The 25940-nt window shown below is 43.3% G+C and overlaps 2 protein-coding genes and 1 long non-coding RNA gene across 3 annotated transcripts in view; 2 read left to right on the forward strand and 1 right to left on the reverse strand.

Moving 5' to 3' along the window:
• Positions 1-6068: 6068 nt before the first annotated feature.
• On the forward strand, positions 6069-9506 carry IFT22 (intraflagellar transport 22). The gene is made up of 5 exons (XM_056506998.1): positions 6069-6175; positions 6518-6597; positions 6682-6771; positions 7416-7615; positions 8511-9506. Exons 1-5 carry the CDS (start codon positions 6137-6139, stop codon positions 8657-8659), a joined length of 558 nt encoding a protein of 185 aa, XP_056362973.1. The 5' UTR covers positions 6069-6136; the 3' UTR covers positions 8660-9506.
• On the reverse strand, positions 9177-25665 carry LOC130261092 (uncharacterized). The gene is made up of 4 exons (XR_008841907.1): positions 24952-25665; positions 19844-20010; positions 16364-16415; positions 9177-15540 (listed from the first exon to the last, which is right to left on the reverse strand). It is a non-coding gene; the product is annotated as an uncharacterized LOC130261092 (long non-coding RNA).
• The window catches only part of RABEP1 (rabaptin, RAB GTPase binding effector protein 1), a 46580-nt gene continuing 46295 nt past the window's right edge, over positions 25656-25940 (forward strand). The window contains exon 1 of the mRNA XM_056506996.1: positions 25656-25920. Coding sequence (XP_056362971.1) covers positions 25887-25920 — 34 coding nt within the window. The 5' untranslated portion in view covers positions 25656-25886. The remainder of the gene's footprint in view (positions 25921-25940) is intronic.

Raw genomic sequence — 25940 nt, forward strand, 5'->3', positions numbered from 1 at the left:
GAACAGCACAGTGCTTCAAACCCCACCTGCAGCAGTGGAAGGAGGTTCAGTCACAGCAGGTCTGCAGTGGCAGCCTCCTTTCAGAGGGCCTGTGTCACACACAGGTTTTTGTAGCCCAGAGATATTAAGGAGGGAATTTCAAATGAGGAGTTTGCAAGTGAACCAAGCATTGGAAACTAATGCACTACTTTTACTGGGTTTTAAAGGGAATTGAGACAAAATTATCAAGAATAAATCATTTAAAGTTTAGGGTGTAGAGTTAAAAATTCATCACTGCATCCAGGTACCTAAGCAAAGGAGCAAGGATTTTATTCCTGACTTCTCAAAACATACTAATTACTGGTATAAATCTGTTGTCACTAGTGGCATATTGCCAAGAGGTAATTGAGTTTTAAATGAAAATGAATGTGAGACATGTGAAAAGACAGCTGATTTGACCCAGGATGTTAGCAGAAACATAATGCCTGGAAGGATCGTGGGGTTAAGGAACTCCTGTGTTTGGCCATAAACTGCAAAGTAACACATAAGTCAAACCAGAGAATGAAATTGAGAGAAAACAAAATCTTCCTGTCAGTAGGCTCTCCTCTCCTACAGGGTACATGGCAGTCCCTCTAAAGACACTATGTACTGCTTTGCTTCCTTTCTGTGGAGTCATTGAGGGTCTGGCCTTGAGTGAATAAGCAGATCAGACATTAATAAATTCTGTCTCTTCCCAGGCCAACAAGGGTGGCAAACACCACAGCTGCCACTGGGAAACAAAGCTGACTTTGAAATTCTGTACTCGAAACAAAAAGCATACGGGTCTAATAGAAAAGGATCCAAGAGCCCTTGTGAACCACAAATAACAATTACCCTGTGACTCTCTTCTTTCAGTACTTTCAGGTCTGCCACCTCTGGCAGCATTTTTACCAAGCATTAAGGAAGATATTTTGCCCAGCCCAATCAGGCTGTCACATTCCTTTTTCTAAGAGTAAAGGTTGCCCAACCCATTCCAGCAAATATTCCTCATTTCTTACCATCAGGCTGTGTTTCTCTTTGCCTTCCCTCACAAACAGATACTGGGAACAGATTTAGCAGGTCTGACTAATGACATGTATATATGCATGCTTTAATTCCATGTACATCTCCACAGCAGCCAAAAGGTCCCATCCCTGTCTCACTTGGCCATGTCCTCACTGGTCCCCATTACCTCCCTTCTGTTAGCACCAGGCTTCTGTGCAGCTTTGCAGTAAATGGGATCATGGAGCTGATTATTTTATTTTTGTATCCCAAAGACATCAGGCTAGTTTTCAATTTAATCTGTTCCATCTAAGCAGATAATTGGGAGGAAGTTGGATGAAGAACTGGGGATGTGAAGGGAGGCAAATACTATTCTTTGAGTGGTGTCATATGTAAAAGAGCACATATCCACAGTGTAAATTAGAGTTCAGGCTCTGTCAACAGGCAGTGAAGACTCTCCTAAACAAATGCTACCAATGGTAATTCAGAATACCTAAACCAGAAGCCTAAAATTAAACAGCATGAATATGACAAACCCATAGTGTCTCAGTACTGTAATTCCCACAGAGCTGAGGCTCTATTTACAAATGCAAATGATCTGGGCTTAAGCAGAAATATTTCTGCTTAATGTTATTTTTCCATGGAAAAATTGAAACCTTTCCCTGTGAGGGGCAGTGAAGACCCTCTGGAAGGCCCTCCTGCTAACACAATAAACATCTGTGGGTTCTTTCCTCCCTAATGCTGTTTTTCTAGGGGTCCCTCTCTGATGAATTAGCAGTCCCAGCAGACTGTGGCAAACAATCCCACACACCACATTTTAGGAAATGGTACTTCTTGGAACTGATTGGTTTGGTCTGCCTTAACGCAGGCAAGTTAACACCACATTATCAAATGGACTGAGGTCACCAACCTCCACCAGATGATCTGCTTGATCCTTTTCAGCCAAAAAAAAAAAAAAAAAAAGAAAAAGAAAAAAGAAAAATAAAATGAAAAAGCTTGGATTCCTTACAGAAATCTGAGTGCTCCAAGCTGGAAGCAGTAGGCTTGGTCACTCACAGCCCACCCACCTACAGATCAAGATGGACTAGAACAACCTCCTCCATAAGCCAGAAAAGTGAAGGGGGTTGGGAGGTGGGAGGAAGAGTTTCATATTTCATCTACCACTTTTAATAGAAAACAGAGTGTGGTGGGAGGTTGAAAGGAAAATGGCAAATCCCTGGAGATCCTAAGTGTTGGCCTTGCAAATCAAAGCTGTCAATCACACCGTGTGCCCTCCGACTCTACTTTTTGAAAGGAAGAAAAGAAAGTAGGAACAGACTGGCACATTCAGCCACTAGGTGTTACTGTTGCTCCACGGACTTTAGAATAAGGAAAACATTTATCAGAGGCATCATCTGCAGCTGGACCTGAAGTTTTAACCAGAGAAACAAACTCCTACTTCTGGATTCATGTACTGCTACTCAAAAATCAGAAGACTTTGGTGTCTATTCTTGGGGCAGCCATAGAGGCAGGCTGATGTTCCTTGGGCTTGTTTTTACATCCCTGCTTTGTTTCTCTACCTGTAAAATGGAAAGGGAAAAGTCCTGGGAAGGACTTTGAGGCCACAGATCAATAAGAGTTGAAGTCCTTGACAATCTGTTGGCATGAACAAAGCAATAAGGTTTTGAATGAGCTGTTCCTGTTGATTCCAGAATAGGTTTCCTGAGAGAGACTGAACTGAGTGTTACCCCCCAGACTCGTGACAAAGAGCAGGACTGCACTGCACCCCTGTCAATGCACCTTAATGTCCTGTTTCCCTTTGCTCTCTTGCCATAGCTCCACCCAAAGACTTTTCCAGAGAGCAGCCACACTTCATCCAAACCATCATTTACTTAACCAACTGTGCTTTGAGCCCCAGAGACACATCCCTGCCCTGAGCTCCTTCACCAACAAGCTTTGAGATTACAATACTGATTTTCTCCTCAATTTTTAATAACGGGTTACAATGCTCAAAACTAGGTGTTCCTTCCTCTCAGATCCTGTATTCCATGCCTTGCCCCTAGGTGAGCCAGTATAAATAAATGGAGGATGCAATGCAGGTCCCTGTTTGCACCCACTGAAGAGCTGTTTGTGCACACACACAATAAATGTCATGCAACACACACAGCAAGCAGGCAGAGCCTTCCCTTCATGGTGAGCTGTGCCATGTGGTTGTACTTCTAACCCAGGCAGCATTCTCACACACAACTGGAGTGCTCCAGGGCGTGTTTCCCAAAGTTTGGAAACATTGCTACAGTACATTAAACAAAGCACCAATACTGAGCTCCAAAAGCTTATGAAAAAATTTTTTTGAGTTGTTTTCATAGGAAAATTTTTATGTGCCACATTAAATGAAATACAATGCAAACTTAAAATACTAAAATATTGAATGGTTTGCAAGTTCTCAAGTATTATCTGAAAGCTGACTGCCATTACATTTTACTGCTGCTTCCAGTAAAACCAGCGGGTCTCTACCTTGGAAGCAAATATTCTCAGATCTGCAATTCAGGCAAAAAGCATCACTTGCCCTCACACAGCAATCACTGCATCTCTCACTCGAGTTCTCACTGGCATTTCTAGAGTGAAGAACAGCTTTATTGAAACATTATTGATACCTTGCAATGGCTTTTGGCTTTTGAAGGAAGGAGGAGGATTTTTACAAGGAAAATCACCTGAAGATGATAATTTTTGCTTGCTACCAAAACATTATGGTGGAAAACCTGCCATCTAATAAATGCAAGACATAAAGACCATTACCAGCATTGTCTGGAAGTAGTTCACTTATTGCTGGGGTTTTTTCTCTGCTGCAGTCTGACCAAGAGTTTTAAATCAGTGAAGGAAAATGATTCACACACGTGTGCTCTCAGCAAACAAAACACCAGGAACTAACACAGCTTTAGCCATATGCCTAAGGCAGAGGCTGATAACATCAAATGTACTTGACTTAGATGCCTTTGAAAACACTCACCCTAAGTGGCTTGAAAGCTTAATTCCCACTTTCTAAAGTGACTTCAAACCCTAAATCACATGGATAAATCCAAAAATTGCACCCTTAGTCAGCTGTGCTCTCCTTACTCTTCAGTGGCTAATATAAACAAAAAGATCCTATCTGGCACTCCATCTCAAAATTAATCCTAATTGCTTTCTGGGCAGCTGCACAAACAGCCAGTTTTACCCAGTTTCAGTTACCCCTTATGCTTTATTTCCCCTTCTTCTGGGCTGGTGTCCACAATAGAACCCTTTATAACACATTTCTCTTCATGTGCTAGAGTCAGCTAATACCATTTGCCAGCTGAGGCTGTCCTGGTTCTTCTCTCTGGGCCACCCTTTCTGTCTTTCCTTTGGAAGTCGTGGGTCTGAAATGTGGAAAACAACAAAGCTGAGGAAAGAATTAACTGTGAGTTGTCCCAGCACACTGGGAATTCACACGAATCTTCACACACAGAAAGCAAACATCCAGTCTGCTACAGCTGACTGGAAATTCACAAGTAGTTGCAGCTACTCCTCTTTCATTGTCTTAGTCCAACGAACCTGAAAAAAAAAAGGGTTTTCCGAAGTTTAAAATACTGTGTGAACATCAGGATGCCACTGCCACATTGAACCACTGTAAACTACCCCTTCACAAGGAGTGAAATAAGAAATGAGTCTCCACTGTGATAGGGAAGACTGTACCCCCTCAGTGAGAGCAGAGCATTTCTGGTTCCCATTTATTAGCAGTACTGGTAATAAACATTTACATTGTGGTAGCGCCTAGAGGCCATATTTGAAAGCTTGTCTAGAAGTGCTATTGTACCTGGGCACTAAACAGCTCTGAAGCAGCACATCTGTCTGCCAGATGTTTTATTTTCTTAGAAGCTGCCATTTCAAAAAGCCTCTTGCCTCCCCTAAAAAGCCTTAATAAGAATCTTCAAGAGCTTGGCTTCATCATCCTTCCAAGGAGAATCTGCAGTTAAAATGGCAGTGAAACAAGGAAGGAGAGCACTGCTGGAGCTAGTGAGGGACACCAGAGCAGTGCAGAAGGGTGTGAAGAACACATTGAAGAGGGCACTGACCTCTGCCTGTTTCATCCCTCCAGGGCTGCCTACCAGGGCACTGGGGCCAGTGCAGGAGCAGCATTGCATGGATGTAGCCAGCAATGGGGTGCAGCAATGGGCTTGGTGATCTCTATTCCATCTTCCGTTGCCTTTTAGACCGTGAAAGGATGCACAGGAGACATGACTTTATCTTCTCATGGTTCAAAGATTGGTATCTATGGGTGGAAAAATGGTCTGAGAGGGGCTTTCCACTCTGGTCAGTGCTCAGGGCAGCTCAGTGGCTGGAAATCCTGTTGGAAGCAGCAGCTGGGAAGTGCCAGGAGGATCTCCCCCTTCTCAAAGCTGCCCCAGGCCACACCAGCCCGTCCATGGTGAAGGATCCCTTCTCTCCTTGGCTGTGACACCACGCTTGCTGCAGCAGACCAGCAGGCTGGGCACAGCAGGGACAGAGCGGGGAACAGTGAGGGGACAGTGGGGACAAAGCACACACAATTCACACACAGAATGACTGGGCTGGAAGAGATCTTCAAAACCATCCAACCCATGCCCTAACACCTCAACTAAACCATGGCACCGAGTGCCATCCCCAATCTCTTTTTTTAAACACAGCCAAGGATGTGCCAAACACAGCCAAACTCCACCACCTCCCCGGGCAGACAATTCCAAGTATTTGATCACTCTTTCACTAAAAAACTTTTTCCTAATATCCAAATTAAGCTTCCCTTGGCGCAGCTTAAGTCCGTGTCCTCTCCTTCTGCCAAGCAAGAACACTGAGGAGACAGAGCAGGGACACAGCGAGGCAACAGCAGTGGGACACTGCCTGGGGACACGGAGGAGATACAGCGGACGGAGCGGGGACACTGAGAGGATCGAGAGGCGACATGAAAGGGACAGATCAGTAAAGAAAAGAGCGGGGACACGAAGCGGACGGAGCAAGCGCAGCCCACCGCCCAGAGCGCCGGAGCCATCGCCTCACGCCGCGCCCCGCCCCTCCCGTCACGTGACGGCGGCACAGCCAATGGCCGCGCGCTCCCGGCGCGCCGCGCGTTGCCGGGCAGCGGCCGCGGGGCGGCGCCGTGCCCGCCATGCTGAGGGCCAAGGTGCTGCTGGTGGGGCCCTGTGAGGTGAGCGCGGGCCGGGACCCCGCAGCGCCGGGACCCCGCATCCCCGGCTCCCCGCATCCCCGGGACCCCGCACCCCGCACCGCCGGCTCCCCGCATCCCCGGGACCCCGCACCGCCGGCTCCCCGCATCCCCGGCTCCCCGCAGCGCCGGGACCCCGCACCCCCGGCTCCCCGCACCGCCGGCTCCCCGCATCCCCGGGACCCCGCACCGCTGGCCGGCACCGCCGAGCCCCGCGGGCACTGCTGCAGGAGGGAGGGAGGGATGGCGCGGGGTCCTTGGGTGAGCACCGACGTTGTGGTTTTGGCACATTAAATTCCTACGTGTGACTTTCATCCCCGCTAGTCTGGAAAGTCGGTGTTGGCAAACTTCGTGTCCGAGAGCACGGAAGGGATCTGCAGCTACAGCCCGACGCAGGGGGTCAGGTGAGGAGAACCCCGCGCTGTGCCGTGCCGCTGTGCGGGATCGTGTCCCGGCGTGTATCCAGCGTGTATCCATCATTTCCGCAGGATCCTGGAGTATGAGAGGCCAAACCTCAACGGGAACAGCAAGGGAGCCGGCTGTCGATTCGAGCTGTGGGATTGCAGTGGTGATCTAAAGTAAGCCAGCGTTGTTACTTCCTCCAGGTTACTGAGCTCCTCATTGTTCTGTTTACAAGATATTCATGCTTAAGGCTCAGCCCAGTGATCCATTTGACGTAAGGAGTATTCCTGACTCTTTACCTATATTTTTATAGTTTCTGCTGTAAAGTATCCAACACTAGGTACTCTGCCTGATCACAGCTGAACTCTGTTTTGGATAAGGACTGACTAAAGCAGTAAAGTCACAACTCCTGGAATGAAGTTACAGATAGAGGAGACAGAGGCCCACTCTGTAATTGCCTTCATCTCCATTAAAGTATGTGAGTGGACTTCAAACAACGTATGCATATGATTGAGGCCTTAATTTCTAAAAGATGGAATTGAGAATGATCCATTCTTAGGGCGATGTTTAATTAAGTTTATATGAGCGTTAGACCAAATTCTACATTGTCAGCAAATCACCAAATGAGAAAATAATGGGATCAACTATCAAAATATATAAGTCAAAATACTTGGAATATGATCTATAACTGGCAAGATTCCTGATGTTATAGTTTAAAAAGTACTTAATGTGTTCTTGAGAAGGGGAAAACCTTGAGGAAGTTTGAGTGCATGTTTCTGCTCTACAGTTGTCAGTCTTTCACTTTTCTGTGTTTTTCAAGGTTTGAAACATGCTGGCCAGCTCTGATGAAGGACTCTCATGGTGTAATAATAGTCTTCAACCCTGAGCTGCCCAGCCACCTGAAAGAAATCGAGATGTGGTACTCATGCTTTGTGCAGCAGCAGCCACTGCTTGACAGTCAGTGTCTCCTGGTGGCACATCACAAGCCAGGCAGTGCTGGGGACACAGACCTGTCCTTGGGTAAGGAGATGGAAAACTCCATTTGTAGCTCAGAGGTTTTCATTGATCTTTGTGTCTTTAAAATTGTTAATACCTTATGGCTTGCATTTTTCATTTCAATCTGTTGGTTAAAGAACACTAAAGTGCTTTGCTAAAACAGAAATAATGGATTTCAAAGATCATCTAGAAGGTGAGGAATATTCCTGTTTCATGGGAATGGGAATGGGAATGGAAGGTGAGGCAAGACAAGGTTTGAGTGGCTTTTCCAAGTGTATATACAGGTGAACCAGATATTAGAACTGATGCCATATTTCCTCATCAGTAGTAGGATAGTTCTTATATTGTATGGTTTTTTGGTAACAAAAACACTTTTGAGGGCGTTTAAGTCTCTATTTTGCCAGTCAAAAGAACAGGAGCCCTTTGAAATAAAAGGCTAATGAGCTACATCTTAAAATCAGCAATAGGTACCTTAGATACTGCAAAATTATTTGGGGCTGTTTATGGCTGTGAAAACACACACTCTCTTCTGGGCAACCTATTCCAGTGTTCAAACAAGCACATGCTTGTTATAGCATTAATACATTAATACATATTTAATACAACAGTATCATTCCATAATTTTGAAGTAATCAAAGAGTATTGTATCACTTCAGAAGTGAAATTACAGTTCAGTTCTCAATTTGTTTAATTCTGCTTAACTGAACGTGAGACCAAAACCAGACTTTACAATAAAAGTAAACTTTGAAGAATTTAACCTGGCAATAAGTTGTATTTGTTTGCAAATTTTTGCTGCATTTTGCCTTGCCCTGCTCTGTGTTGTATACCACTGAATTCCAGCAGCATATCTCATGACCTTGATTGTGACTATTTCTTTTATAAGAGGAATATACCTAATTATTCTTCTTTACTTTCAAAGCTTATCCACTGAACAAGCTAAAACTGATACATTCCAACTTAGAGGAAGATCCTGAAGATGTTCGGATGGAATTTATCAAGTACTTCAGAAGCATTATCACCATAATAAATGAGAGCAGAGAGAGGGAAGAAATGTCAATTATCTCATAATATTAAAAAAAATACTGAAAAAGGAAGAAAAACTATTATTTTCCCTTTGTAAGCTATACAGCCTGTGAACAGACCTCCCAAGGAGAATTTGCCAGGCTACAAATACTTCAGTCTGTGAACAAGTGCTGACATCAAGTGAACTGTGGTGCCAAGGAAATGGCTGCATATCCAGGATTTTGAGTAACCTTGTAGCTGCACTTTGGCATCAGAGGCAGGAAGATGTTATTATGTTATGGGTCATGTCTTCAAAATTCCTTTGTGCAGGGGTGCTTGGAGAAGAAAACCTGACAGAACATAAGACACTGGAGTTCTGAAGTACCTGGGCAAAGTGCTCATGTTAGCTGGAGAAGTCTTTGGAAGTCAGTACAAACTGATTGGAATAGAGATCTGAGAAGAAGTCATGGTGTAGAATCCACTTTTTTGCATTCCAGGTTGTCTTTGGTTTCCCTTGAAGAGAGCACATGGCACAGCCATTGCCTTGGCAGGACAGAGCAGGTTGCAGTCTTTCTCAGGACTAAAGTTTTTCTAAGTTTTTCTTCTATTCCAACAAAATAAACATATTGTGAGGACAATGTGTAGGTCTCTCTGGGAGGAAGGAATTGAAATCTTGGTTGAGTGCAATATTTTGACTTATGTCAGGAGCTCCAATAAGTTCTGCATTCTCCAGGGGAGGAAAAGCTGTTTTGAAACTTTACTGTTCCCTGCTGCATTGAAATAAGTGGTTTCATAGATAATTTACTTTCTGATTTGTTTGCTTTGCACTCAGTCCTGTTCTTTGTGTGTTTTGCTGCAGAAGACATTTTTTTGTAACTTGCATTACTAAGGCAATAAAAACATTTTAAAAATGCATCCTCTTTATTCTCAAAGGGGAAGTTAATTATGGGTGCGTGGAACTCTTAGCAACTGGTTTCATTTTTAGTAAGGAAAATAGTGATAAAGTTGTAGTGCATTTCAGCCTACAACAAGAGACATTTACAAAAACTTGGACCCAAGTAGCCAAAGAAATGACACCACATTGACACTGTCTTTTAGTGAACATCCTTTAGAGAAAGTATAAGCCAGGAAGTACTTAAGTATTTTAGTGCAGGACAATAGGAGTAAGAGATTCTTGGGTTTTTCAGTAATCCAGCTTTATTAATCTCTTATTTTTCCTATTTTCATAGTTCTCTGAGTAGTGAGTAGCCTGTCCTTGTACAAGTGGCATGTGAGGTGAAAGATTAAAAGATCTCTGAACACTTCCTGTTCTGCCATTAAAGCTAAAAGCACAGTTGGTTCTGGGAGACAAAGAGGGTGGTACTGAAGGAAAACATCAGTGAGAAGGACACCAGGAGAGAAACAAGTAAAATAAGCAGAAAAAGATGAAAAGAATAGGTTGGAGGTGAATATGGGAGGTTCCATTTCAACATCTACATTTTATTTACATGATTTTTGAACAACCAGACTTCCTGTGCTTGCAATCATTGTCATAGGGTGGTCTGTTGCAGGCAGTTATTAAAAATACACAGTCTAACTAGAGAACAGTTTTTTACATGCTGCCTTAGATTGCTTTTTCCTTGTTGCCAGCTGTGTGGTGCTGGAGCCAATTTTTAAAATATACTGCTTTAATAAATTCAGTTTTTCCCAACAGCAACATTGTGATATTCACTAGTAAAAGACTGGTGTGAAACCTACCAAATATTTTATTTGGAATGTAAAACTGTTTGGGTGATTCCAGGGTTGAAAAGTCAATGAACTCTCCTGTTCACCACCTTGCTTCATATAAAATGTTAATCGTGATCTTATTTTAAACTCAAAAAAGGTTGTAAATTACAGGTATCTATAGATTGCAACACACTGTTCATCAGAGAAGAAAAACAGTGTTAGAACCAAAGAGAGATGCCTAGATTTGACTTTGTGTCATCCAAAAATAAATATGGAACATCATTCATAAAATCTGGCCAAGAAATGAATTTCTGTCACTGCTGAAGAGCAGTAAAGGCATAGACTCATGCAAAATTAATCCTTAGTACCGAGAAGATAGCAGAGAAAGTATTTATTCAGAAGTATCTTTCATGAATGATTTATGAAGGAGGCTGTCAGGGACACCCAGCTGGGAGGGAGGTGTGGGAATGCCAAGGAGCATCCTTGGGTCTCTGTCTCTGCCTTTCTGAGCTCTCAGAGCCCCAGGAGGTGCCACACCCGGTGTTACTCAGGCTGGGGGGCAGTTGTGTCTCTGTGCCTGAAGCCAGGTGCTTCGTAAGGGGCTGTTCTGTGCTCTGTGCTAGCTCTGCTTGGGAGGCCAAGGAAGTGCCAGTAAAGGAAGCTGGGAGCATGTGGCAATGAGCCACAAATCAGCTGGCAAGCTGTGGGTTTGACTGGGAGTAGGAGCAGTCTGGGAGCAGAGGAGAACAGCAGCTTTGCAGCAAGAGAGCTCTTAGTTTCTTCTTCCAAACTGAGGACCTCATCACCATGCTGGGGAATTTGTAAAGGCTTTTTGGAATGGCTGTTCCAAGAAGAGAAAGGAAGACAACCAGTGGACTCTGTCAATTCCTCCAAAATGTGGCCTTCTTCAGCTATCCTCAGTCTCCTAGAGTGTACAGGTCATGTCCCCTTCTCATGAACTCCAAATCCTGGCTTTGGATCAGCTGTGCACAAATTGGGAACCTCCAAGTTCCCCATCCTTTTCTTTGGATTCCTGTTCATACTGGAATTCAGTAGGTATTTTTTCCAGTGCTTTTTCTGTCATGGTTTTGGGAACTGAGGCTGGAACCAGGAGCACGGAACATTTTAAATATTAATTTATAAATCAATTCAGCTTACACAGTGCAGAATCCGAAGTCTCCAGGATATGCCAACCGTGCAGTGAGAAAACAACCTGTCACTTCTACAGAAGTTATTCAGGTGCAACATTATTTTGTCACTTGGCACTGAGTAATGATGATCCTGACAGCTTACTTCATTTTATTTATGATGTTACAGAAATGGTTTCCAAAGATTTATTGCTGCATAGCTACAAAACCCTTTATAGCTGTACGTGAGTTCTACTCATGTTCACACTCACCTCTCATGAAAGCAGTTAGTACATCATTGCTCTGGACAGCTGACCTGTCTGGACAGAGTCAGCATGGAAATCTGATAGGGAGTAGTGAGAATCAGAGGAACTCTGCAGAATTTCAAGACTTCATGGTTATATCCATAAAGTTATAGACTGTGGCTACTTTGCATGCTGGTCATTGAAGATATTTAAGTTCTTCAGTTATAAGAGTTTGCTCAGGTTTCCTCTTACAAGCTGCTTTCTGCGCACACAGAACATTGTAAAGCCAATAATTCCTGGTGAGGATGAAGACAGACAGTGCTACCCAGATGTGTGACTTGTTTATAACTAAACTTTGGGAGTAGCAGCAAAGCTGAATGAAATACATTTGGACCTTACCAAAAAAATGCAGCTTTCTTTTCAAGTCATATATTTTGAAGGCCAGGCCTTTGGTCTCAGTTGCTCTCAGCAGTATTGTTCTAATGGACACAATAGACATAAGAAATCCCACGTTCCTATTTCTATTATTGTGTTGCCAAGTGACTAAAGGGAGCCACATAGGCCCCCACATTGAAGAGTGCCCATCCATGCTGGGGTTTTGCATGCTCAGTTTAAAATATGTAGAGTGCTGACATGCAGATGCTTTAGGAAGCAACTTCTAGAAGGTATCCAGGACCTCTTAAAATCACATCTTAAACAACTCAACTTTTCAACAGGACTGCCTTGCTCTGGAGATCACTTATATTTCACCATGGCACCAAGGAGTACCAGACACCACGTGTTGCTACCCCAAGCAGTCCAGGGGTTAATTCCCATGTACAAAGCAAGCCTTTTGTCACTTCAAATGTGCATTTTTGCATTGATCCATCCAGGTCAGTTACTTAGGACAAGTTTCCCCTTGGGTGACTGAGCTTTGCATAACTAGACACCTTGGAAAGACACCTGCTTAGAATTTGCTGAGAATTCATCCTGTGGAGATTCTTTACAAACTACACTGGGAACCTCTCACCCTGTACTGGAATCACCAGTATGATGCAACTGGCTTGTTCAAGTGGCATTCAGGTTTGGCCACCCGTGCTCAGAAAGATACACTGAATCAGGGAAAGGCCACTGAATGGCTAAAGAAGAAATAAACAATTGTATAAAAAGTGTTGTTTCTTCACTCTAGCAACATACCAACAGGATAACCTTGATGTCTGCAAATAAATCATAAAGAAAGAAAATCAACTGCAATTACTTGGACATAAGGTAACAGGAGCAATCAGAAGACCAGATATGTTGTTAGAAAAAGGGTTGGACCACTGTAACTAAGGTACACAAACCTAACTATAAACACTTACTTACCATCTGCTCCTTTTGCTTATTCTCCCCCTGCCCTTAAATTGTGTGTGGAAATAATTTGACCTTGAGCATAACTTTTGTTTTCTTTTTTTTCTGAAAGACACAAAAAGCAGGGGAAATCTAATACATTCTGTTTGTGTGTAATAATCTAAACTAAAAGGCAGCTTTGGCACAATACAAAATGTGAACAAACTAGTCAACCAATAACTCTAGTCTGGAAGTTGAAGAATGTTTCTAACAGAGTGGGAAAAACCTGGTTCCATAACAGTGTTTAATTAGCAGTTTGTGGTAGATTGCCACTGGATTTGATCCTTCTAGTCTCTGTTATGAAAACAAGAGGCTTTTTTTTTTTTAATTCATGCATATTAATGTATTCATTTTTCTGCAAAGGTGGCAGTGAACAAGAACATCAACTCCAAACTTCCTTAAACTCTGAGAAACTTGGATTCTGATTCGTACTGCCCAGCTGGAGATCAGCTGAAGACATAGGTTGTATTTACCCATATGCAGAGGAAATAAAGCAGTTTTAGCAACTCACACCAAAAGAAAGATAACACAAATTTTCTCACGTGAGTCTCACTTTAGAGAGTTTTGCCTGAAGATGGGCACTAGGTTTTGCTTGCATAACTCTCAGACAAAAACAAAGAAATGCCACATGTTTTGCTGAGTTCTATTGTCTGTCCCTCCTTTTGTAAGGAAATTAAAGCCTATTTCTCTCCTAGTTCCATGAAATCTATCCAAATCCTGGTAACAAGCCTCTGAGAAATTGCTCAGAGGGAATAACAGACAAGGGTACACCCTCCACTGCTATGTTACTGCTCCGTGAGTTCCAGACAAAAGCATTTCTTGTGGTTTGGCAGCAAGCATCCACTCCTAAAACCCTGGGACTGCATTGTTCTTTACATGTCAAAAGTTGATTTAGTGCCCACAGGCACAGATTGCAGGGTTCCTCTTTTTAGGAGGGATCTTCAGGTTTTCCAGACTGCTGGGGTCACCTCTGCCAGGCAGTGACACCATTTGGGAGAGTCCCACCCGAGGGCACTGTAAAGAACAGGCCCTCAGGTCTGCCCTGCAATGAATATTCCAGGATTTTTATCCTGACCTAGGTTAAATGGTAATACTCCAGAAACTGAGCAACTGGCTGCCAGGCCCATAATAACAACTCTGAATCATTAAATAAAGATACATCTTCAGGATAAATTATTGTTAAGGCTCCAAAATAGTTCTGCTGTGTTTGGAATTCTAATAATGGTAGGCAAGCTTGACTGGAACCCCTAATGATACAAAGATCTTGCAGTCTTGCTTATCTGTAGCTAAGTTAATGAGCCTGGGACCCAAACACAGCTATTATGAGGCCCTTCTGCTCAGAATGGTGTATCTTTACTTTCAAAGCAGATCATTAAAAGTAATATCTAATGAAAACTCCATCTGTTTTCCATTGAGCATACACTTGGCTTTTTTCTTTTTTATTCTCTAAGGCTCCATGAAGCTGTGCAGCACACAGGGCTGACACTGTCACATGCTAACAGGACAAGCCAGCCCTTGATGCAATTCCTTTGTCCAGGGAAGTTAAATATTGGGTATATCTGGATCTATTGACATAAAGGTAACCTTGACCTTTTAATTTCTTTCATATCCAGGAACTGGAGAGAGATGCACAAATATGAAGTGGTGTAATAAATTTAAAGTCACACAGACCTGCACAGAACCAAATCTACAGACCATAAATGTTATTTTACAAAGCATTAGCAATAAAAGTTGAGACTTGCCACTCTGTTCTCTCTCTTCTACCCAGCTAAATGGGAATTTCTGAGCAGGGTCTATGACACAAAGTTGGGCAGCTGTGATCCCTACAGACTCTTACAGTTTTCTATCACATGAACCTACAGAAGCCAAACACATGCACATGCTGTTTCCATTACTAAATAATTCATTTGGCAGTCCCAGAAAAACCTGGTAGTATCAGATACACAAACACTTTATGCTAAGTGCTGTAAAAGCCTAGTTTCCAACACATGAGTCTTAAGGATTTACCCAAGTGTAGATTTTCTGTCCTCTTACAAGGGTTTTCCTCCCTTGTTCCCTATACAGGCATGGCTACCTGCAGTAAGGAATTTTTTTGGCATTTCACAGAATAAGAAAAACATGCCTAAACTGACCATGGAAATTAAAAGGGTTTTTTTCCCATCAAGAGAAGGAAATTCAAACACCAAAAAAAGTGGGAAACTGGGAGAATAGGAGAGACAGCAAGGAGGAAAGAGCATATTTTTGAATAGCACCAAGCTGTTTATGAAAAAGATTGGAAACTTGGCTCACTACAGAAGCAGAAGACTGGACTCAGCAATCCAAAATATAATTTTAATTCTACATTTCCTTCACCAGAACTAGTGACAGAATAGATAATTTTTCCTTTAGAATTAGTTTTCTCTGCACTTGCCTGTGCAAACATGTAAGTTAAAATGCATGTCATCTCTTTCCCATGCTCCAGCCAGGACAATAAAAAAAGGAATGTGATCTCTTGTGTGGCCTGTAACAAGCATAAATTAATGATGTCTTAATATGCATTCAATGTGGCAAAAAGTCTCATATTTCATACAGCTTTATAAATAAAGTATATCTTCTATCACAAATAAACCAGAAGATAATCAAGCAGGTAATGTGAAAATACAAAGTAATAAAGATTGATTCTTACTTTTTGCTTTTGTAAGAAAATGAGATTCATGTTTATGTTTGTTTATATGAATTAGCCCCAAATAATGTTGGAGCTGGTTCATAATTCCCACTCAGATTTTTAGAACTTATGATATTTAATTCCTGTAAGTTCTGTGAAAATAGCCAAGTTAAGACAGATTATTAATTTCCCATTGAAGAAACAGGCTAAAATGAACTCAATCCCCATTAAACATCAGAAAATCCATGCCTAAACACAATCCAAGATATAAATCCATAGGAAAAAAACATTTCACTGTTTGCAGAACTACTTGTATTGAATGAGATCACAGAGATATAACATCAGTATGACAGAATCTAATCACCACTCAACAAACATTTTGGAAACAAGTCAGCAACCACATCTGCTTCACCAGAACCAGAGCCTCATGTGACAGGAAGCTTATTAGAGACCCTGTCTCTCATTATTTTGTTTTTGCATATAACTTCTCAGTGTGAATATTCAATATTGCAAAATCAAGCAGCTTCCTTTACAGACCATCCAAAAAGGAGAAAGAAATTGTGTCAGACATTCCAGATCCTGAAGAAATTGATGCCTGTGGAGCTATGGATTTCCACCAGCAAAACATCTGGCACAAGACAACACTAAACATGAATAATTTGCTTCTCTTTCCCCTTACCATTGGTGTGAGGCAATAACAACTCCTCTGGAGTTTTCTTGATGTATCAAGCCTGAAAACAAGATGAAAGTGAAGAAATCCAGCCATTTAAACATAGCAAGTTATTTTAAAGGAATGCAACTCAAAATACCTTATTTTCTCAGTAGCAGAAAATGTTATATTGTGAGATATTTTTCATGGTTACTATACATGAAACAGTTGCTTTACAATACTCTGAGTGCAATTTAGGATTTCCCAATTGTTGCTCTTTCATAGCTTTGGTCATAGCTCCAGGAGTCAGAGCCTCTAAAGCTCCAGGAGTTAGAGCAGGTAAATTTGGTAAAACTTACAGGGAAAAACACCACTCAAAGGAAAATCTGTCCATGAGTGAAGCCAAATGTCCTAAGTCTCAGCCAGGGTAACAGCAGCTCTGTGTACTCAGCCTTCCTTAGCTGAAACACTCCCTAAAGTGAGAGGATTCACCCCAAACACTTCTAAACTGGGTGGTTCATATGCCCAGCCCTCTGCAGTCAGAGCTGGTGATGTGAGAGCCTGCCCCTTCCTGCTGTGCCCAGCACTGGGATGGAATGGGAATGCTGTGGGACTGAATATGGGCACCTCCACCTGGTGAGTGCCACACAACAGCTCCTGTTTTCCCTTCCCCTTCCTCAGCTCTGCAGTTTTCCTTGCACACAAGCTGGTGTCACTTGGAAGTGCTGAGCAGTGCGGTAGCACTCACCCTCCCACCAGGGTCCTGTGCTGAGCTGGCACATTTTATACAGATAAAAGCTCTCAAACAGGGTCCCACTCTGCAGATATACCAGACAAAAAGCCTCTAGGTAATTTTTCTTTCTTCTTTCTCCATCACCTTGTGGATAGGTAAAAAACCTTTCAGGGAGATCTTAAGTTGGTGTTGCCATTTCAACCCCACACATGTCAAAGTGATTTTTACACTTTTTCTGCTCAGCTAATTGCCAAGCCCCAACAAAGAGACTTTAATGGGTTGCACCAGGCAATAAACCATCATCTATTGGCTCTAGCAACAAGGAAGGAAGAGAGGGAATGCAAAGCTGGAACAAAGCACAGTCCCAGAGCAGGTCCAAATACTTGCAGAAACTGATTTATCCAAATATTTGATACCAGATGTTTTATTCAGACAACTTTAACAGACCTCCACAGAACATTAAATACTTCTCATGTTTTCAGTGTCCAGCCCTCTCCATCTGGGCACTTCTGCCACAGGGCACAAACAAAAAACTGCTTAATACTAATCAAAGAAGTGAGTTTTGCCCTGCAAGTTCAATATTAAAAGAGTAAGAGCAAACACATGCTAAGCTGCTCCTGGGAACACTGAACACAACAGAGGAATTGTCTTGGATTACAACATTTCCAAATTATACCCAAAATCTTGTTTTAGGGAGGATATATTAGTGATATCTTACCACAACTGGTGCACTCTTCATATCTGATTAATAAATATCTGGTTCATATCATACCAAAATCATATTTCCCTGCTTACCTAGAGTTTCTACAGCTACTAGTCCACAGAAAAGTTGCATCCTTTTTCTTGGACGTCTATTTGGGTATCACTTCTTTACAGATAACATTAATTTTTGTCTGTGCCCATTTTTAGTCCCATGGACTCCTAGTTCTTCTGTTAGTTCCTCCTCTCAAGCCCATTAACAGCCTGTAGCCATATGTACAAAAAATTACTACTTCTTGCGCACATCTGTGCAAAACCTTTTTCCAAATTATTTTAATTCTTAAAATGCAGGACTACTTATATTTGTCAAACAATACCAGGCTGGTGACACTGTGCAGTGGCAGCTGAGGTCACTTCTCCCTTATTTTCTCAGCTGCCAATGCACCTCCTAGTCTCTTTCTGCTGATTCGACTCTGCAAAGGGGAAGGATAACAGGATAAGTACCTGGCCCAGTTTTCTCTCTCTGCAGTAGCTCCTCTCCATCATGGATTTAATTCACTTAGCTTTCTTAACTGGCCCCATCTATTGCCAACTCCACTTCCTCCTCCTCTGTATCTCTTGCTCCCTCAGTCAGTGGCTCCAACTCAGAGTACAGCTCTTCTTTAAAAGATGTGACCTTGGTTATCTCCTGTCCTCCTGAAAGGCTGACAGCTCTGCAGCCTTCCCTTGGAGTTCCTTCTATAACTCACTGTAGCCTCTTCCTGTGATCTCCCCGTGCCTCCCTCCAGGTGCAGCTGGACCCTGGGATGTGCAGAGCTGCCTCTGTCCCAAAGCCACCGAGTTCTGGTGTGTTTACTCAGCTCAGGCACTGGATGGTGCTCTTGGCACTTCCATGCTGCAAAAGCACTTTCCAAGCTCTCCCACTTCTCCTGAGAGCTGTAAAAATTCCCCGGGGTCACAAAGAGTTGCACATCTAAGCCTCTAAATCCCAAGAGGAGCATGTTTTGGCTACACAGAATGTAGCTGAGGCTGCAGTGGAAGCAGCTCAGCTAGGTAAGGACAAATGCCAAATGAAATGTCTCTGCCTGTGACACACAAATCCACCGAGCAGTGGCTTTTACACTTGGCCTCAAATATTTTGTTTGCTAATTGGTTCCTTATCAGTGTTCCCCATAGCAACAAGGGAGATGTAAGTGGAATAAAGTAGGCTGAGTGACATTATGTCTGCATGTAAATGTGACTGGGATTGTGCACGGAGGGGATGATCTGAGGGAGGTTAACAACATAATGTGAAACCTCCTGTGGTCTCAGAGGAGAAAGGAGCTTCTTAATGCTGCCTGAGTGAGGCAGGGAAGCTATCTCAGCAGCAAACCTTGAGAGAATCAGACAGATTCTATAGAAAATGAGGTTGTTTGATCTCTTTGCCACCAGATGTTTGTCTTCGATTATTTTTCATAAGAAGGTCAGATGATTTTTGGTATTTTTAAAAGTGTCATGATTAAGCAAAGGAAATATTCTTTATGGGAAAAAAAAAAAAAAAAAAAAAAAAAAAAAAGCTGTAGGGAGATAAGAGATAAATGTTCAGGTTTTTTCTTTTTCTTCTGCTGACTTTTGTGCATCCCCAGGCAAATCAGGCTGTCTCCCTGAGTTTGCTCAGCCATGTAAATTGAAGATAATTCCTTCTCTTCCAGCTCTTCTAAAAGGCTCTTTCTTCAATGCAAGATGCCATAGAAGTACAAAATATTTTGTGTGTCTGCATCTAAGGAACATAGGTCTGGAAAAGGCACTCTAGCAAAATAAGGAAGAAAATAGAGAGATCACTGTAGCATTTAGGAGAAAGCAGGGGAAAAGGGAATAAAAGGATTCATAAGGATGGGGTGGCATTGATGAGAAACATCTGGACTGGCTGGATGTACCCACTGACACCTAAGATGAGAGATTTAAACCTGTGTTGATAAGGATTTGAACTGTACCACCTCTGGCTATACAGGCATCAGCACAGCCCCTGAAAAGGCTCAGGAATCACTGAAGAATCCCACCTGGAGGAAGGCCTTGAATCACACTTTCAGCAATCCTACCTGGATTAAACAGTTCAGAGGGTGGGTTTGTTCTTCTGAAGGGCTTGCACAGATTTGGTGATTCCCTGAAAGTCTATGGAAACTCTTCAGCTGCCTGGTCCACTGCTTGCACAAGGACTGCTCCATCTTCTTGGGTATCCTCCTTCCAAATGTCTCCAAAAACAGTTCTGAAAGGGACAAACTGAGGGTTAACAGCACTTGGATGAATAAAACACTCCAAAATGAGCACTGCTGTTGAAGCCTTAACATGGAAATCTTTTGGCTTCACCATTCAATACTACACACATGGGACAATGAATTTTACAGTACTTGCAACACTCCCTCCTTCTCTTGGCAAGTGGGCATTGCAAACCATTAGTATTTATGGGATAACTGAGCTGCTTGTGCCTCAGAGGAAGAAGACAGGATGAATGGCCCCCTCCTGCAGATCTGACATGACTCAACTCACCAAGGGTAACAAACCAGCAGTCTGCAGATTCAGAAGTTGAGTGCAGGAGATGCTACTGCTCACACAGGCTGCTGCTCAGAGAAATGCTACTGCAGGCAATTCTTATGTGTAAAACAGCCTCAAGCAGCAGAAATCCTGTTGTTATTTTAGGTTTCTAGAAGAAAAGCATAATCTCACAAACAGAGAGAAAAAGAAGAGAGCTCTCACTGGGGTCCCACCAGCCCTCATTGTCCCCACGTGCAGGACCATGTTGGGTTTGCTCAGCAAGGTCTGATAAATGTGTGGGGACTGCCACAGGCCTCTCTCCTCTGCTGTGACACTGCTGCAATAACAGAGCTGCCAGGAGGGAGCCTTTGTCCAAGTCTGCCTTCAGCAGTGATGCAGGTAGAGATGCTGGTACTGCAGTAGTTGCAGTGTGTGCAGGTAACTTTGCCATGCAGGTTTAGTGAGTCTGAATGGGCTAGGGCTTACTTTTAGATCTTCCCAGGAAGAAGTGTGTAAGCACAAAGCAGAGTTGTGCCTCCCTGCAATGGCAATGCTGAGCAAGGTTTCCCAAAAGACTGTGTTCTTAATGTGCCCTTTGTTACTCACACAGACTGAATTTCTGATTTCTCGGTTATTTTGCAGAAAGAAAAATTGTTTAGTTTCATGGTATATCACAGCATTCAATAGCTTGTCCCTTGGGAACACCGAGAGCTTTCAGATCTTAATATAGACATCTTTCAAATGAGATCATTAATGTGTATATATCTGGATTTAGGGCCAATGCAAGCACTTCGATTTTTTGCCTGCCAAATTTTCATTTTTGGCTCAATTTTCTTCCCATATATTCAAAGAGCTGCACCACACGGAATCCTTTAAACAATAGATGGGATAACATAATTTTTCAATTGCTCTTGAAAAGGTTTTTAACCACATAAACTATTCCAGGGTTCGCTAAGAAGTTACCATTGCAAATAATGTAATTGTTCCAGACTGAATTCCTTGCATTCCAGAAGAACTTTTGAACCAAAGAGCATGACTGATTTGGGATTTTTAACCAGCCTCTTTATGGTAATACTTAGATTAATATAAATTTTCTCCAAGAGCTTTGCTTTACAAAGAAAAGACCAAAGCCCAGAAACACTCCTAGCTGCAGAACCAATACTTAATGTTAATGACTCATCAATCTCAACAGAAAAAAAAAAAACCAAACATTTAAAATTTAGGAAACTGAACACTTTAAACAATTAAAAAAAAAAAAAAAAAAAAAGTGAGAAAAACAGTAGACAAAATCTGGTGAACCCAGAAAGTGCAAGGATTAATTCTGGTTTATCTCTTTTCTTTTGTGAGCAGGACAAGGCTGTTACCTGCCTTTGGAATTAAATCAAGGTTTGCTGCCCTGCACCACTGAGTCCCTCCTTAAAGATGTGTGTGACTTCTGCTTCCCAGGGCTTCACCTGGAATTTAAAACACACTTTTTTTTTTTTTTTTTTTTTTCCTGGTAACATGTTTACTCTTATCATCTGAAACATTCTTGTTGCATTCCTCCAAAGATGATGTCACTGCATGGTTTGGCCGATGGAGGCTGTTACCCAACTCTCCTGTGTAACACCTCCAGGTAGAGTAGGTGGGAGAGATGGAATCTCCTGCTTGCTGAGGCAGAGGGCCCCAGTTCTGCAATTCTCTTCCCCTGTGGGTGAACTGGAGTTGAGCCTTAGCAACACACAGAGCTGCTTCCCAAATCCACCTCGTTACTGAGCTTTCTTGGATTAATTGAATTAAGCAGTGGGTGGTTTAAGAGATGAGCTACACTGGGAGCAGGGCCTGTGATTCACTGCAAACCCCCACACACAGGGCACAATGGAATCCAATTCCCCATGGCCAGCAGAGCAGCAGGTGTGGGGAGCAGCACTTCAGAGAGCCTTTAGGATCTCCATCCTGATTCTGTGCTATTCTGAAGCTTCTCAGTTCACACACATCAGCCTGTTTCCTCTGCATTCACTTGGCCTTGCAAGTCCAGAAGTTTAGTTTATCATTTTAAAGACCCTGGGTTTTGCAGAATGGGCTCAGCTGCTGTGTGAAACAGTAGTATCTTGTACCACTCCAAACAAAAAGGAATTAGCTCTGTATTTATTAGCCAAACTTCCTGTGACTACAAAGCTTTTGGGATCATGCTCTTCCTCAGTCTGGTCACAGCCCTGCCCCTTTAATCATCCACAAGGAGGGACTTGCTGGAGTTGCAGGGACTCCCCCAAAGCTGTGAACTTTGTGGCAAGTACAATGTATGTAACTGGGTCTTGTCCTGACATGGAGCTGGGACATAGCCAGGGTAACTCAACCAGCCTCAGGATCTGGGACTAGTGTCACAGATAAGGACAGTGATAATTACATTCTTCAAAGCCTTGTGAAAATAGATGCCTCAGTTGAGGTTAAAGTGCCCCAAGTAAAGGAAAAAAAAAAAAAAAGGCTAAAGCAAAGACAGAAAGAGAAAAAATCGTTCCACATGATCAAAAAAATAAGAAGGGAAAGTTTCATTTGGAACTTGAGCATCCAAGCCCATATGCAATCAAACAACTGTAAAACCTATTAGGAAAACAAATTTAATAAGCTCTTTCTCCACTTACTTATTTTCCTCAAGGAAAATGAAAATACTTCTCCTCTCCTATATATGCTATGTGACTTACTTCACTGTGCTCTTTGCAACCAAAAAACTTCATTCCCCTCAGTTTCCTCCTGGTCTCCAGCAACCACTCTGTGTTCACACTCACTGCTTGCCTCTGGATGTTACTGTTCAAACAAAACCTGCAAACTTCTTTCTTTCAGTGAGCCTGCAGGATTAAATTTCAGGCAGGGTGCAAGGTGACAGCTACTCCTCCACCTGTACTGACACAGCACACACTCTCCAGGAAGATGGGTCTGCTGCTTTGTGGGGCTGATGCTGAAAATGCCCATGTCAGGCTTTTAGGCCAAATAAATTTGATAAAAATTCATGGGACTTTAGAAGCATTATTTCTGGAGAAGCTTATTCCAGAAATAGTCTCTGCTCACCTGCGTCACTTATTCCTTAACACTGCACTTGTCTGACATTGGCACAACTGGGACTGGAATTTAGGACTTCTGATCTCTGCTGGTTCTGTGCTGCAAGACCTTTTCCTCTGACTGAAAACTGCTGCTAAACCTTCTTTACCTCTTTTAAGATTTAGCTGAGTCATGCTGGGAAATCCTTTGAGATCCAGGCTATAAGAACTACAAGTGAGTAGAATTAAATGGGACATTTTGGGAGGCACAGAGGAAGTTACTCAATTGTTCCAGTTTAGAAGACATTCTGTTAGATACTACATAAACCTTCACCTCTGTCAAGTCCAATTACTGTCCAGAAAAGAAAGATTAAGTAAGAACCACACCTCTAAGGCTAGTACAGTGCTAAATTGAAGAACAAGAAAGCAAAATAAAAGTACAAGCCCCTTGAGAGTTCTTATATTTTTTCAAACTATAAAACCCATTCAGAATATAAGCTGAGGAGTTCAGAGAGACTTGGAAATGCTGCAATTCCAATAGTCAATATCCCATCATCATGTCTATGAAAGTGATGAAAGTGAAATGACATTCATCCCTTAATAAGCACTTGTAGATACAGCAGATATCAAGCTTGTTATTATCTTATTTGCTTTTTGCAGCAGGAGTGATGCTGCAGTGAGTTTGATCCTTGACTGACCAAAATGTGTCAGAGTTTTGCCTCAACATGAACAAGATGAAACTAGGTGCTAATATGGGTGCTCTGAGGTACCCATATGAACACACACCAGGGTGGAGTTTCAAGAGCTCAGTTCCTACACTCAGGACTAGATTTTCAGGGAGATTCGTGCACTGAATGCTTGTAACATCCAGCTACTTATAAAAAAGCCCAAGAAGGAGCTAAGAAATTTGTAAATGTACCTCAAGTGATAGATACTTCATCCTTTGATCACCTGCCACTAAGTCAGCAATTCTGTGAGCAGATGACACTTCTGGGATCTCCAAATTTCCATGAAGAAAACCCTAGATGTCTCAATTTGGGAACACTGAAAAGTTAAGTCTTTAGTTTAAGCCTGCTTTATACAATTGCAAAGACTGAGAAGATTTACCTCAACTGGTCAAAAAGGGCAAAATAGAATAATTTTTAAAGGCTCTCTATTGCAGGTTTGTATTTGGTTTAAATGAGCAAAAATTTAATGGGAAATGCAGAATCCCATGCCTTGCCATACCATGTATTTTGAGAGCAAGGCTTGAAAGACTGTGTCAACAAGTGAGATTCAGTTTAAGTCACTCATTTTAGGGTATGCAAGCCATAAGAAAAGTGAGTTGTAGCAGATCCTGCCTTTGAAAGGACCTGGTGTTGTAATTTCTACTCCAACTCTGCCTTCTGTGATTTCACATGTGCTCAAATGATGTAGATCTACATCATTATTATTGCTGATCCTAGATCTGCATCACTGTTGTTGCTACAACCTGGAGTTCAGACATTCTCACAGTTAGGTGGAAGGACTGAAACCCACCAAGGGACTAAACCTCCATCAACACAGCCCAACCCAACCATGTGTCCCCCCGGGTCACAGCTGCATTATTGGTGTGACTATGTGACAGCTAAAAACAGCCCAGGGACTAACACACCAATCTCCATGCCACTTGTGTAACTTACTAATAAAACTTTCTGATTGTTTGCAGACACTCTGATTTTTGAGGGTCCTTTTTTTTTTTTCCACGAGGATTTATGAATCTTGGGTGCTTCCATCCCCTCCAGGGTGAATCATCACATCAGAGGACAGCATGTGCCATGGTCGGGGTGACACGGTGGGGATCACTCTCAGGTTGGACTCAGAGGTACTTTCCAGCCTCAGTGATTCCGTGATTAAAGGGCAGAATTTGTTGGTGTTGCTCAAAGCAATAATAAACATTAACGATGCCTTCGGGCTGTAGGCCCGGGGGTTCTCCCTTACCCGCGGCTGAGGGGCCAGCCCGGGCAGGGACCCGGGAGAAGCCACCGCCACCCTCACCCTGTCCCCAGCCCCTGTTCCCTGTTCTTGTCCCTATCCCTGGTCCCAATGTTTGTCCCCTGTTCCCCTTTCCGGTCCCTGTTCCTTGTCCCTGTGCCCTGTCTCTGATTCCCGGCCTTTGTCCCAGTGCCTGGTTCCAGTTCCTCTCCTCTATCTCTACCCCGAATCCCGGTCCCCGTTCCAAGTCCCGGTCTCCGTTCCGAATCCCGGTGTCCAGTCCCTGTCCAGGTCTCCATTCCCAGTCCCTGTCCCCGTTCCCAGTCCCGGTCCCGGTCCCGGTCCCGTTCCCAGTTGCCGGTCCCAGTCCCGGTCCCGTTCCCGTTCCCGGTCCCGGTCCCTCCCCGCCGGCGGCCGCAGCCGCTCCCGTGTCTCACCGCGGGCGCCTGCGCGGGGCTCCTCCTCCTCCCGCTCTCCTCCTCCTCCTCCTGCCCGTCCTCCCTCCCCTCCCCTCCCGCCGCCGCCGGCCGCTGTCAGGATGAGGCGGAGGAGGCGGCGGCCCGGCCCGGCCGCTCCCGTCTCTCTGCCCGTGGCGTAGCGGTCCCCGCCCGGAGGAGGCCGCGGCGGCGCCGCCCGCCGAGCCATGGCCCAGCCGGGCCCCAGCGCCCAGAGCGAAGGTACCGCGGGGGCGGCGGCG

Source organism: Oenanthe melanoleuca, chromosome 19 (genome assembly GCF_029582105.1).
Source record: "Oenanthe melanoleuca isolate GR-GAL-2019-014 chromosome 19, OMel1.0, whole genome shotgun sequence".
Classification (NCBI taxonomy): domain Eukaryota; kingdom Metazoa; phylum Chordata; class Aves; order Passeriformes; family Muscicapidae; genus Oenanthe; species Oenanthe melanoleuca.

Bases quoted from the DNA above. Each gene is read 5' to 3' on its own strand.
- IFT22 (XM_056506998.1), top strand. From the start codon at position 6,137: ATGCTGAGGGCCAAGGTGCTGCTGGTGGGGCCCTGTGAG. The intron at 6,598-6,681 runs GTGAGGAGAACC...TCATTTCCGCAG, and splicing joins AGCCCGACGCAGGGGGTCAG to GATCCTGGAGTATGAGAGGC. The intron at 7,616-8,510 runs GTAAGGAGATGG...TTACTTTCAAAG, and splicing joins GGACACAGACCTGTCCTTGG to CTTATCCACTGAACAAGCTA.